General features: G+C 46.1%; 1 protein-coding gene across 2 annotated transcripts in view; it reads left to right on the forward strand.

Moving 5' to 3' along the window:
- LOC310994335 (caskin-1) overlaps positions 1–14501 on the forward strand; it is a 38533-nt gene extending 24032 nt beyond the window's left edge. The window contains exons 11-20 of one of the 2 annotated variants that reach the window (XM_083982983.1): positions 1263–1361; positions 1470–1654; positions 2421–2502; positions 3631–3701; positions 5821–5922; positions 6144–6282; positions 7158–7972; positions 8625–9306; positions 10226–10874; positions 13371–14501. In XM_083982983.1, coding sequence (XP_083839109.1) covers positions 1263–1361; positions 1470–1654; positions 2421–2502; positions 3631–3701; positions 5821–5922; positions 6144–6282; positions 7158–7972; positions 8625–9306; positions 10226–10874; positions 13371–13467 — 2921 coding nt within the window. In that variant the 3' untranslated portion in view covers positions 13468–14501. The remainder of the gene's footprint in view (positions 1–1262; positions 1362–1469; positions 1655–2420; positions 2503–3630; positions 3702–5820; positions 5923–6143; positions 6283–7157; positions 7973–8624; positions 9307–10225; positions 10875–13370) is intronic. The other variant, XM_083982984.1, reaches the window with a different exon arrangement.
- Positions 14502–14816: the final 315 nt, after the last annotated feature.

The following is a 14816-nucleotide window of genomic DNA, read 5'->3' on the forward strand; positions in this document are numbered from 1 at the left end:
TCAACGGACACTCATACCCCCCCTCCAAAGTCCTCCCCCTGCATCTGCCTCCCCCTCCACCCCCTCACCCCAACACACAGTCCCTCCCTCGGTTCTCCTCCTTTGGGTACGTTCCTCTTCCCATCTCTCCGCCTTCTCTGTCTACTCCTCCTCCTCCTCCTCTGTCCACTCCTCCTCCTCCTGCTCCTCCTCCTCCTCCTCCTCCTCTCTCCACTTCTCAGGAGCAGCAGAGTCAGACAGGTACATACTGTAGTGTCACTTTAAATCACAGTTAAGCATACTTTCCTCACTGTTTGACAAGAGCACATGTAGAATATATTATCATCCATCTGTTTGTTCCTACACGCTCTGTACAGATACATATACACTATATATATATGTACTTTATGGACCAAAATCTCACATTTAGATCCCTATAAATGAGAGATTTTGATTAAAACATATTTTCATGTAGTCATTATAGATAAGAAATGTCAGTTCTTACCATTTAAGATATAATCTAGTATACAGTAAGTGAAGTCAAGGGATCTGAATAATGTCTTAGCCCACTGTATCAGAGGATCAGTTCACCTAAATGACAAAAAAGGTATAGATTTCCTCCCTCACACAATGTGGTGTACAGTAGAGAGAGATTTTGGCTATCAATGTAGATAACAAAAACAGAAAACAGTCCATATATTATGATAAACAACATCCATTTTATGGTGCAGTTATCACAAAAGTAATCTCATTAACCTCCACTGTGCTTTTTTGTCATTTGTGTGAACTGAGCCTTTTACTGAAATATTTAAATCATAGCACAGTGTGAGAGATATTATCTTCACTTTTATGCTAATTTTCCTGTGATTTAGCTTTAAATATACTCATATAACTGAATGGTTTATTTACAATAAATGCTGTTTAATGTATTGTGCAGTGCTTGTCTGCACATTATTTATTAGTGTTGTGCATGCACACTGGGATGAACCTGCCAGAGAGAGTGTAGACTTTCAACATTATTAGCATTAAGAGGTGGTGCAACCACTAAGAGTAATGTGTCAATGAATGTGTAGGTGAGTGACTGTATCTTTGTGAGCCTGTGCACTTGACTTAAACACATTTGTGTTTATGTTACATCATGAGGGTCTGTGTAGATGTAGATTATTTACTGCATTAAGGGTTTTAAGATAGTCCTCCAAAAGAGTAATAGACTAAAAAATAGTGGCCATAACCAGTGTGTGTGTGCATGTGTGTGTATCTGTGTGTGTATGTGTGGGTGACAGGTTCACGGACTGCAGAGCAAAGTCCTCAAGGCTCTCCAACCCTAGGACAGCAGAGTAGCACCAGTGAGGATATTTGGGTGCTCCGTAAACCTCTGGCAGGTAAACTGTGTTTTTTGGGGTACAGGTGTAAAACTGTGTGTGTGAGGACTTTCTATTTGAGATTTGTGGAATAAAGCCATGTGTGTGTTTGTGTTTGTGTCTTTATAGGTGGCGAGCGCAGTGGCAGTGTGGGCAGCCTTGGCAGCGTTCGGTCATCAAGCAGCTTGCAGAGCTCTGGAAACACACACGTTCTGACCACCCCGGCGCCGAGTCCACACCCTGCACCCACACCAGGAGTCAACACCCACGGCCTTAACGCTCCGGGCCTGCACGCACAAGCAGAAGGCGTAAAGGTAAGAGAGAGAGTCCTCGCATCTACGGTATATGCATGCATGTGTTCACACCTCAGGTTGCTTCTGGATCTGTACAGATCAAAAGACACGTCACTTCTTGGAAACATTAGAGCGTATTCAGAAGAAAAAAAAACACAACTCTTGTTACCAAGTTAACCGCAAATGTGTTTCCTGCCCTGTGTGTTCTTCCCGTAGAGAGACGAGAATCACTTTCTGTTTTAAGTAGACCACGTGCATTACAATATATTTTGATGCCCTCACTTGACCTCACTTGGTTTCTCTTTAGGGCATTATATTGTCTATTCGCTACTGTTTTCTTCCATTGTGCAGTGTGTGTTCATGTTAAAATCTGTGATATCATGCACCCTGCAGGTCTGCTCAGCCCTCACACCCTCAGTGCTTCCAACATTTAATCTTGTCACTGGATATAACAAGTCTATTTTTAGGCAATAATTGAGGTAATGAAAATACTGAAGTAGCAATTAGCCAAATTGGATGTTGTCCCCATATTATGCTGGAGGGACATAATCTGTTTTATAAGAAGTCTTCATTCTTGGATATCAGTACTGGTGCCAGTTTTAATCAATTGCAGGAAATGCGAGAAGAAGAGGGTCACAAGCCAGAATCTGTCTGTTACATGTGCTCTCCGCTGAGTCACAAGGCACTTCTGGGTTTTGAACGATTGTGCGTGAAGTAAATGTTTCATTTTGTGAACGTGCATGCCCATGTGAATGAGCATGTTTTTATGCGCGTGTGTGTTTTATAGCTCCTGGCCACCGTGCTTTCCCAGTCGGTTAAAGCCAAGGAGCATCTCTTGGAGCAGTCGCAGTCTGTTGAGCAGTCAGCGAGTAAGCACACAAGCTCATCCAAACACAACATAAAAGTAATATCCTTTTTTTTTTGTTGGCCTAATTTGAAGTGATAACTTGTGTCATGTCTCATTGAAGCTTAAGGTCTGTTCTGCTGCAGCCTGCTGCCACTTGATCAAACACAGCAGTGATATCTAGGGATAGACACAACAAAGTTTTGTCCTCTTCTGCTAATAAAAGGATTCAACAAAGAGATTCGCAATTCAAAAAGATCAAGGCGATGTTCACTGCTTTATACATTTTTTTTTAGTTAACCTGCCCCTTTAAAGACCACCTGTCTGTTCGTATCAGACACAAGCAGCTTTTTCCTCTCCCATCCTTTTATCAGTTCGCCTTTAAAAGCTTTAAATTATTTGTGGCTCTGAGGACTTTGTCTGCATTATGTGTTTTTACTGCAACAACAGAGATTTGCTTGTAACAGCAGCTACAGCCACTGTACAGTAAATGGAGAGACAGACTATAAACATCCACATCCTTCATTTCAATATCCTAAGACAAACAGCATGAAAAGATAAGGGCATGTACTGTGAGATTGGATTGAGGGAACCTTTGGCCCAACAATGAAAAGCACTCATTCACCCAATATAAACAAGGCCTATACTGAACTAAACTGCACTTTGATTTGATTATATGAGATCTTAACTGGTGAAGAAGTCATTTACAAGTTTACTGCTGCAATCATGTTAAAGCTGCTACAGTTAGAATGAGTCTATAACACGTTTGATGTGTTTACACAGACATAAAGTAGCTGTATAAGACATTTCTATGGTCTTCACTAATCTCACCGAAAGAAGCGTATAAATGATTATATTTTAATCCAATGGTTTAAGAAATGATTAATACACTACAAGAAAAACTACGTCTACTAGTACTACAAGAGAAGCACTGCTAATACAAGCACTGTATAAATAACTAGTCTGACTGGATATCTAGATGAAATGATAATCTGTCATGCCATTGGTGCCTAGAGTTGAATTAAAGTGCATTTAAACCAATTTTGATTGATTATTTTAAAATGATTTTGTGAAATAACAAAACTATTCTTTTCTAATAAAACTAATATATTTTATTGTTTTTCTTCTTGTCTGTCTACACCTTCACGTCAAGGCTCCTCCTCCACTACAACAGTTCATGAACAACGGTCGTTCGAGCGAAAGGCGGAGGAGGATGATGGGAAAGTGAGTTTTGGGATGGCAGATTGGTTCACGCTGTTGCTTCTGTTTCTTCTCAACCAGCGATTTGGTTTGAGAGAGAGAGAGACATCTACATGGGGGAGCAAGGATGGGTGGATGGGTGGGTGGTGGTGGGGGGTGTTCAGCCTGTTGTGTCACACCTGAACAGATGAGGATGGGCATGCGAGTGTGTCGCCATGGAGACAGGCAGAGTGACAGACACGTTTAAGGAGGAGTCTGTCGTCGTTGCTGTCTTGCCTTCTGTCCCTCCACTCACCCCCCCCTCTGTCCTCACACCACACTGAGACACCCGGCGCCCACGTCGCTGCCACTCTGCTGCTCTGCTCTGGAACCATCCAGCAGCTCCAGCAACTTCCTCCCCGCGTGTTCTAGAATCGAGCAGACGACACATTCTAGAACCGTGTCGTTCTCCCTCCGGTTGCCGGGCGACAGCAGTGTTCTGTCATAGCGAAAGTGAAAGCAGCTCTGTTTACAGTGAGCCCTGATTGGTTGATGTCTTTCCAACAACACTAAAGTCATTCTGAAAGTAGAGCATAGGCTTTCTTTTTTTTTAATTTTTGATTGATTGATTGTCCCACTTGTCCGACCCGCCCTGATGGTTTCTGGCTTTAGTTTTGAGATCTTTGCCACTGAGACTCTTCCCTCCATTAGATACAATACAGGTAAATAAATAGTCATTTGTGGTTTTTCAGTCTACCTGTTTAAGTGTCCACCCTCAAAAACAGTGAGCCCAAAATATTTTTTCCTCATGTGTCCCTTTGGACAAACATAGTGGCATACCTCTTTTTACCAACCTTGTGTCATGAGTCTCAGCAGCAGAGGTCTTTAAAATTAAATAAATCTGCATGGAGAGTTACCACTGGAGGTAAATGGGGCCTGTTTGGTTTTCATTTAATTCTTCTTTGGCTCTCTGATCTTGCTATTTGTATGAACTCGTATGAGTCTGGAAGCACAGTGAATTCTAGAAAATCCACTTACACAACTTTAAATAGTTGTGTTGTGTTATTTATCATAAATGTGGGCAGTGTCTATCTTTGAATTTGCACTGGCATTGTGCACCTTGGATTATTATTTGTTAAGCTGAAGACGAGCCGTAGCTCTGTGTTTTATATTGTGCTCTATAGAACAGCTCTGTTATTGTTATTGTTCCTGAGCAAGTTCTCAATTTTTTGCTGGTAAAACAAAAACAAAAAAAAACGCTTTCTAGATTTCGTAATAGGACAGGGTTACTTACCACACTACAGGTTTATGTGCTGTTTTCTAGAACCGTCTTCTCTCCTGTGTTCTAGAACGGGCGGCCGTGCTGCGTTCTAGAACAGTGCGTGTGTTCTGTGCTCTGTCTAGAAGAACCCCGTGGACTCTTCTAGAAGCAGGCAGTAGTGTTCTGTGTTCTGTGTTCTAGAAGCAGGCAGTAGTGGCGTGGCTGGGTGAGTTTCAGCTGCAGTTCTACACCACCCACTTCCTCACCGCCGGATATGATCTAGACACCATTAGCCGCATGACCCCCGAGGTAAGGTCATGACCCCTGACCCCCTCACGCCCCGCCCCACCCCCCCCTTGTCTGTCAAGGCTCCGCCCAGCTCAGCTCTCAAATCAGCTCCCCCCCACACTGACCTGGATGATGTCATCATGACCCTCCTGTCTCTGTCACCTGACCCCCCCGGTGTGAGTCCTGAGCCTCAGCCAGTCACTTCTCATACTTCTGTCTGCTTCATTTGCATACCTGTGTTCACACATGGCCGCGTGTTCCCGAGTCTGTGCTGTAAACGCTACTCCGTGTTTGTCCTTGAGTGTGTTTTCGGGTGCCATTGTGTGTGTGTGTGTGTGTGTTTGTGTGTTTGTGTGTTTGTGTATGTGTACTGAAGCAGACACAGCCGTATGACATAAACCCCCCTTAAGGCAGGGGACACTCATCAGAAGATTATCCAAAGCAAAATATTCCTGAGGACACATCACCTGCAGCTCATGCACAAATGTCAGACGTACGCATAAAATAGTTTACATTGCAAAGTAAGAGAGAGAGAGAAAAAAAAAAAAAAAAAAACATCCACCTACTGTAGCTGTGTTGTATTCCTGATGTAACTCAGCGTGCTTTGTGTTGAAGGACCTGACGGCGATTGGGGTCATGAAGCCTGGACATCGAAAGAAGTTAACATCAGAGATCAGCAAGCTGCCCTCCACAGACTGGCTGCCAGACCACAAGCCCGTAAGGCTTTTCATGTGAACTATACGAGCTAGAGAGAAGAGGAAATGTTGAGTTTGGGCAGCTGCATACACACACAAGCATCGACACATGCAGCTTGCTCAGTTTGCTAGTGAAATGTTTAGTCAGAATCAAACTTCTATTCTGTATCTTCTGTAATTTGTGCACACGCTGTTTGAATTGGTATCTATGTTTGTGTGTCGCTATGTGTGTGTGTGTTTTAGGCCAACCTGGCAGATTGGCTCTCCCACCTGGGTCTTAGTCAGTACTACCAGGTTCTGGTGCAGAATGGGTACGAAAACATCGACTTCATCTCTGACATCAGCCTCGAGGATCTGCAAGAGATTGGCATCACTAAGCTCGGTAAGTCACAGCAGCGTTATTCACACAGGAAACAAGATTATAGTGACTAGACATATACAGTAGAGGTTTTGGCCTGATACGGGTCCAAAGCCCAGGGATTTAGTTTCTATAGGTTAGATTTAATGATTAAAGGGATAGTTCAACATTTTGGCACACTGGCCCATTGCCATTATCATAGCAATAGATTTGTTACCTTTATTTATTGGTGCAAGCTATTTTTCGGAGCAGAGCCGTGAGCTGCTCAGAGCTATGCTACGGAGGCTCATGGGATTTCTTGGTTTCCCTCATCAAACTCATCAAATACACAATCCAACAACTCCAAAACGCTCTTGTGGACAAGTTGTGACCTGCACATTCACCACGCTATGAGATAATAACAGAACGTTACCAGACAGAGTTGTTTTAGAGGCAAATGCAGAGACTGTTTGCCGAAAAACTGCCCTCGATAGGAATGCGCATCAGCGGTTTTGCGTGAATTTGCCTCTAAAACAACTCCGTCTCGTAACATTCTGTTATTATCTCATAGCGTGGTGAATGTGCAGGTCACAACTTGTCCTCGAGAGCGTTTGAGTTTTCCGATTGTGTATTTGATGAGTTTGATGAGGGAAACCAAGAAATCCCATTAGCCTCCGTAGCGTAGCTCTGAGCAACTCGCGGCTCTGCTCCGCCGTTCTAAAAATAGCTTGCACCGACAATTAAAGGTAACAAACCTACTCCTAGACTATAGGGATTATGGCAATGGGCCAATTTGCCAAAAATGTTGAACTATCCCTTTAAGTCCACTATTGCAGTTTCATAAAATTAACAAATATCCTCTGTAGTTTTCTGTAGTCTAAAAATGTTTTCACTCTCTCTCTCCCACCTCCTCCCCTCAGGCCATCAGAAGAAACTGATGCTGGGAGTGAGGAGACTGAAGGAGCTACAGAGGAGAGAGAGTGGGTCTGAGCCCCCTCAGAGCCCCTCGACGCCCCCATCCAGCCCAGGTGGCAGCACAGGCTCAGAGCCGCGGAGGGAGGCGAGGAAACAGAGGGACGGCGGTGCCCCGAGCCCCCTGGTCAAACCTCGCCCAGGTCTCACACATTCACAGACCCCTCCCCATACACCGACTTCAACCCCACCACAAACCCCCCCACACATCCGGACCCAGCAGGCCTCCCCCAGGGCCCGGCCGCGCCCCTCCACCCAGAGCGCGGGAGCGGGAGATTCGTCGGTGCCGCTGCTCCGGCTGCCCAGCGACGAGGAGGAGCGCCGGAGAACTCACAGTCTGATCGGATCGGAGTCAGACTCTAGATACGCCACCGTGTGCCGCAGCAGCTCCGCGCGTACTCCCCCCCCCAACGATGTCACTGTAAACCGTAGCCAATCATCTGTCACGCTCCGTCCCCGTCGGAAAGGGCGGCCCCCGACGCCGCCCAAACGCTCCTGTTCGTCCATCACTGGGGGGGATGGGGAGGGAGAGGGGCACGGGGAGGGGCTACTCGGGCTGCCAACCTATCGGGAGCGGCGGGCCAGCGACTGCGGCAGCCTGGGGTCGGCTTTAAGGGCTCAGGGCTCAGCGGGCCTGGAGAGATCAGAGGGGGCTTCTGGGAGCGTTCGCAGCCTTGCCGCCCTGCTGGAAACATCCATCGTGGGTGGAGCCAAAACGCTGCCGAAGAATCTGGGAAGCAGCACCAACTACTTACATGTCCAGGTATTTGATCTGGATAATATTACAGATTTTTTTCTTTCTTTCTTTTTATCGATGACAAAACATGAATTAGACATTTGCTGAACAACATCCATCCATGACGCAACACATCCCACATGGACAAACACAGACAACCACCAAACACATACAAATTATTGACAAAAATACTTAGAAAATATAAATAGATGCATTATAAATTAAAAGTAACAGAGAAGCAAGACAATAGAAAGACAATAGTAATAATTAAGTCATTTAAAAAAAGTAAAATACAATAAAAGAAATAAAAAGGAAGGTAAATCCAGGGGCGGTGCATGGTGCAGTGGGTAAAGCGGCCGCCCCATGTAGGGGCTACAGTCCTCACCGCAGGCGGCCCCGATTTGAATCCTGCATCGGGCAGCCCTTTCCTGCATGTCATTCCCCTTCTCTCTGCCTCCACCTTCCCTGTCTATCTCTACTGTGTACTATCGAAAAAAGGCAAAAAGCCAAAAATTATACTTAAAAAAAAAACAAAAACAAAGGAAGGTAAATCCAAATCTGGAGCAATGCCAAAAATACCAGTGTAGGTATTGGGCTCAGTTCGATAACGTATGGAAAACTGATATTATAGATGTTTTTTATTGGCAGCATGTGTGTGTAACAGTCATGTGATCCCCAGGTGAGTCCGCCTGTCCTTCGTCGCCAGACACACGCAGGAGGTCTTGGATCTGAGGAGGATGATGCCATGAGTCGGCGCAGGACCATCAGCGGACCAGAAGGCATCCCTGGTGCTCAGACTGACCTGTTACCCCGGCAACTGCCCCTACAGCGTCCGGAGCCCAGGCCTCGCTCCACCGTGGTCGGCTCGACATCGGAGATCACAGATGGGACGGTGACGCTGCGGAGGAAGCCTCATCATCCCTTGGCAACAGACTCCAAAGCCTCTGCTACTGCTACTACTACCACCACTGTCGTTACCATGACAACCGGCACAGAAACCATACGCAGGAGGCCGCACGGCGAGCACGCGGACGGTGTCGTTCAAAGCAATAATAATACTAATCAACTGGACTCTCCCGGCAGTCAGACGGAGGGTGGCCGGAAAAACGGAGTGGAGGCGCAGCAGCAAAACGGCGGCGTGGTCCTGAGGCGGCGGCCGGTGTCGGAGGTCTCTGATAGGACCGAGGCCGGCGGCAGGGAGAGCTGTGAGTGGATGGAGGCCAGGAAGTCTCTGAAGCCGGCTGTGTCGCCCAAACCGTCCTCCGTCGCCCTGAGGAAGACACAGGCTGAACCCCCGACACCAACACGCAGGGTGCCCATACCCGGGCCCGATAACCCCGACACGGCGGCACGGAGCCCTGGTGAGACGCCATCACGTTAAAGCAGCGATGTGAAGATTATTAGTGTGTAGCTACTGATAGGATTCATTTTTGTGTAAAAAAAATAGCAGGTAAAATGTCGTCTTTCCACTTTTTCACCTTAGTGTCCTGAAGCTGAAACCTCTCTCTCATAAGACGTGGGTTTAGTGACCAGTGTTTCTATATTTTCACCACTGCAAGAGCCTAAATAAGAACATTTCAAATTCTATGCACAATGTCATTATTGGTATTTTACCTAAACTATAAAATATTTGATCAAAATATTACAGATGTTAACAGAATGAGGAATAACATGACTGTCCAGCTACTGGATGCCTCCAAAAAACTGAAATTAATGAAATGACATCTTTCCCTCTTTGAGATCAGCAGGGCAGAGACAATGGAGGTGAACGGTACAGGTCACCTGTCCCTCATCAAACTAATCAAATACACAATCCAACAACTCCAAAACGCTCTGGTGGACAAGTTGTGTCCTGTGCATTCACCACGCTATGAGATAATCATGTACAATTATGTAATGTATTACGACACATGAAGCTACTTGTGCATTTGCCATGAAAACAATTCCGTCTCGTAACGGTACATGGTTATTTCATAGTGTGGTGAATGTGCAGGACACAACTTGTCCACCAGAGCGTTTTGGAGTTGTTGGATTGTGTATTTGATGAGTTTGATGAGGGACAGGGGACCTGTACCATTCACCTCCATTGTGTTCACTGAGCAGCTCACGTCTCTGCCCCGCGGATCTCGAAACAACATGCACTGATAATTAAAGGTAATGAACATACTGCTATGACTATAGGGATTATGGCAATAGGCAAATTTGCCAAAATGTTGAACTATCCCTTTAAGCACAAGGCGCCATGTATGAGACACTGATCTTTCTTTCTCTCTCTCTCAGACCCGAAGCGTGTCCCTCCTCCTGTTTCCCCAAAACCACGTGGGCCTCCGACTGCACCTAAACCAGGCAAGGCAATAGTAGCCTCAGCCGCCATCAGCACCAGTCCTGTTGCTACCAGTCCCACCCCGGCCCCCAAACCCTCCTCTCCTCCCTCCGCTGCTCCCCTCCCAGCTCCCGACACCCCTTCTGCTCCCTCCCTCTCTCCGGGACTCCCTCTCACATCCCCCTCTCCGGCCCAGAGTCCCTCCACCCCATCGCCACACCCTGTCAAACCTCCCCGCTCCTCCATCGCCGGCCTCTCCATCGACTTGCTGGGAGGACGGGAGGTGGAAGAGGAAGAGGAGAGGAGGAGAGCGGAAGAGGAGGAGGAGAGGAACAAAGAGCGGGAACACAAGAGGCAAAAGGAGCAGCAGCAGCAGGAGGAGGAGGAGGAGAGGAAGAGAGCAGAAGAGGAGCACCAGAGGGAGTTGGAGAGAAACGAAGAAGCAAGAGAGGAGGTGGAGAGTCGAGGAGAGGCAGCAGAGCAGGAGGAGGAGGAGGAGGAGGAGGAGGAGGAGGTGCAGCATCGTTTGGAGGAGACCAGTGCCTCTTTGGCTGCAGCTCTTCAGGCTGTAGAGCATAAAATCAAAGAGGAGGACGCACAAAATGAGTGAGTATCACACATAAACAATGGGCCTTATGCAAAGAAAAAAAAACATAAAACCTTTAAATATGAAATATAAAATGCTTAAAGGGATAGTTCAACATTTTGGCAAATTGGCCGATTGCCATAATCCCTATAATTTTAGGTGTAGTTTGTTACCTTTAATTGTCGGTGCAAGCTATTTTTAGAACGGCGGAGCAGAGCCACGAGCTGCTCAGAGCTACGCTACGGAGGCTAATGAGATTTCTTGGTTTCCCTCATCAAACTCATCAAATACACAATCCAGTAACTCCAAAACGCTCTCGTGGACAAGTTGTGACCTGCACATTCACCACGCTATGAGATAATAACGGTATGTTACAAGACAGAGTTGTTTTAGAGGTAAATACAGAGACTGCTTGCTGAAAAATTGCCTCCGACGGGAACGCGCATCAGCGTTTTTGCATGAATTTATCTCGAAAACAACTCCGTCTCGTAACGTTCTGTTGATATCTCATAGCGTGGTGAATGTGCAGGTCACAACTTGTCCACGAGAGCGTTTTGGAGTTGTTGGATTGTGTATTTGATGAGTTTGATTAAGGGGAACCAAGAAACCTATAGGGATTATGGCAATGGGCCAATTTGCCAAAATGTTGAACTATCCCTTTAATGTTCAATGTTCAATCTGTATTTCGAATCACGTCCATTCATTCACATTCGTACTCTGAGGTCTGAACTCACCACAGTTCTCACTTGTGCCCCAAGTCTGGCACCTTTACCATAGCAACAGTTGCCTAGGCTGCTGTGTGTGTGTCGGTGTGTGTCGGTGTGTGCGTGTGCGTGTGTTTGCACTTTAGTATTCATAGCCAGGCGCCGTAGCAGGCGGACGGAAACAAGGTTTGCTGCATGACATAAACTTCAAGTTGTAAGATTGTGGTTTGACTTCGTGTAAACCCTCGGTTACCGTGGTGACAGCGAGTACCAGGAAGACACCAGCAACAGGTGTGTGTGTCTCTGTGTGTGTCTCTGTGTGTGTTAACAGCACGACCGAGCAAAAAAAACTTTGCATTTCTTGCAGCTGCTGTGTTTTCTTTCCACCGGTATTGCCTCTAATGTGAAGCAGCATATGGTGTGACGAGTGAGCTGGGTGCAGTCGGGGCTGTTAGACATCACATGCTGTGAATCGAGCATGGAAATGGCCGACTGTGTCACTCCACCATTAAAAACAATCATCTATAGGCCTAGAAACTAATCACCTGAAACAAAGACTCCTCTCAGATTTACAACAAACAGCTGTGATCGACCAGAAAACCCCCCCAAAAAAACCCACGTCATGCTATCTGCTCCGTCTGCACCCACATTAACACCTGGCTGCTGAACATAGTGACACATTTAGCTGCTAAACTAAAGAGCCTGATCATATTTAACCTCAGGGGTTTTTAAGATGAACACCAGGTGGCCGGAGATGCAAGTCTATAAATGAAGGATAATGTTGCTGTATAGTAAGCTACTGTCTACTGCCAGTGGTGGGAGGGTAACTGATACTCATCCTGTACATTCAAATATAACTTGAGTAAAAGCATTAGCGTCACAACATTAAAACTACTCTACGTGGAATAAAATTAATGTTATAGGCTATTATCGTATAATTATTGATGCATTTGTGTTCTACTGTTGCACCTGGTAATATTTAGGTTTATTTTTAACTATTATTATAAATACACGCACGACATAATTATGCATAAAATATGTGAAATACATCATGAATTTGTATATTTCATTTTGTAATAATTAGTCTGAACTGGAAAGGTAGGAAGATACAGTGAGACATGCCCCATCAGTAGCCATTTTTAAAATGGCTACTTGTGTGGGTGTGTCGATGGGTGTGCATGTGCGTGTTTAAGTGTGTGTTGAAATACATGAGATTGACATTGTTCACTTACACTTGCACTTTGCGTTATTGATCATTTATTGTAACTGTGTCGTAATAACCTGTTGTGAAGCATATTGAGTCTGACTTGTACGAGACAGAGTGGTTTTCGAGGTAAATTCGGGGGCAGTTTTTCAGCAAGCAGTCTCTGCATTTACCTTGAAAACAACTCTGTCTCGTATTGTTCCATTATCTCATAGCGTGGTGAATGTGCAGGTCACAACTTGTCCACGAGAGCGTTTTGGAGTTGTTGGATTGTGTATTTGCTGAGGGAAACCAAGAAATCCCATTAGCCTCCGTAGCGAAGCTCTGAGCAGCTCGCGGCTCTGCTCCGCCGTTCTAAAAATAGCTTGCACCAACAATTAAAGGTAACAAACCTACTGCTATGACTATAGGGATTATGGCAATGGGCCAATTTGCCAGAATGTTGAACTATCCCTTTAAAGTCTCTGTTAACCATCCAGGAGGGTTTTCCTCTGTGTCTACGTTATAGCATCAGGGTTACAGTTAAAATACTGATTAACAACTCTAATGTGTCTGCCTCATTATCAGCTAAGCTCCTCTTCTCCCTCTCCCTCTCATCCAACTTCCAGCTCTCTCTCCGGCAAAAAGACGACGGTCTCCATCTTGGACGACATCGGCAGCATGTTTGACGACTTGGCAGACCAGCTGGACGCCATGCTCGACTGATCTCCTGCCCACGTCTTCTCATTTCCAACGAGCCCTGTCCCTCTCTCTCTCTCTCTCTCTCCCCCACCCATCATGTGTAGGTGTATATGAAGACATGAAGCTCTCCCAAGGCTCGATGCTGCTGGCGCTCTGAGTGCATGTGTGGTGCGTGCGTGCGTGTGTGTGTGTGCACGTGTGTGTGTGTGTGTGTGTGTTGTTAGAGCGTGTGTCCCTCCTGCGTGAGCGCTTCTCATGTAGCCTTGTACAGAATAACTGAGGAGGGAGACCTCTTCGACTGCTGCAGTAGCTCTAGTTACCGACGCCTCCCGATGATGATGCGAGGAGGCCGCTCCCACACAACCTCTGACCTCTGCAGCCCAAGCGAGTCGCCGCCGCCGCCGCCGCCATCCAAGCCGCTGCCGCCGCCGCCATCCAAGCCCTCAGCAGATGGCTGTGTGGACCGAGAAGCACAATCATTTTTCCTTCATCCTTTTATCTGCACAGCCAGGACTCTGTGCTAGGACAGAGATGCAAACCCAGTCAGACAGGGAGACCGACAGATGAGCATATTGCTTGCAACAACAAAAAAAATAAAAAAATAAAAAAAGCACACAAACTGACTGACAGACGGGCGGATAGACAGAAAGATGGATAGATAGTCGGATAGATGCGTACAGGACGAGACCCTGGAGAGAGTTTTTAAAAGCACAAGGAGAGACAGGCCACTTTCCGAGTCCGTCTCCCTCCTGCGATGTCAACAGGATGCATTTTTCCAGATGAACCGTAGCCTCTATAATAATCTCTATCTCTCTGTGTGAGTGGAGGATCGTGGTTTGTAGCCGGACTCCCCGAGCCGAGTGTGTCGTCGTCGTCGTCGTCGTCGTCTCCGTTCACGTTGTTATTGTTGTTCTTTGCTGTTGTTGTTGTAATCGTTGCCGTTGTTGTCGTTGCGAGCGTGCGTGCGTGCGTATGTGTGTGTCCCTTTTGCTGATGCTCATGTCAATGTCCTCCCACTCGTACAGTAGTTATACTAATGATCAGAACGACGATATAGATGTGTGTCCAGACAATTTTGAGACACTCACACACACACACATGCACACACACACACACACACACACATATATATACACAAATGCACATCACAGTCAGTTTTAATCTTGCTGGTGTTCTGCTTTGTTGGTGTTTAGCTCCACTTGTGGAGGTTTGCTTGGAAATAAATCTACATATACACATTACAAAGACTGACACACACACACACACACACACACACACACACACACACACACACACACACACACATTCACATTCTCATGCACAAACACACATTACATATATACAAGCACAGTCATGCGGTGTATCCCTTTGTC

Source organism: Trachurus trachurus (genome assembly GCF_905171665.1).
Source record: "Trachurus trachurus genome assembly, chromosome: 1".
NCBI lineage: Eukaryota > Metazoa > Chordata > Actinopteri > Carangiformes > Carangidae > Trachurus > Trachurus trachurus.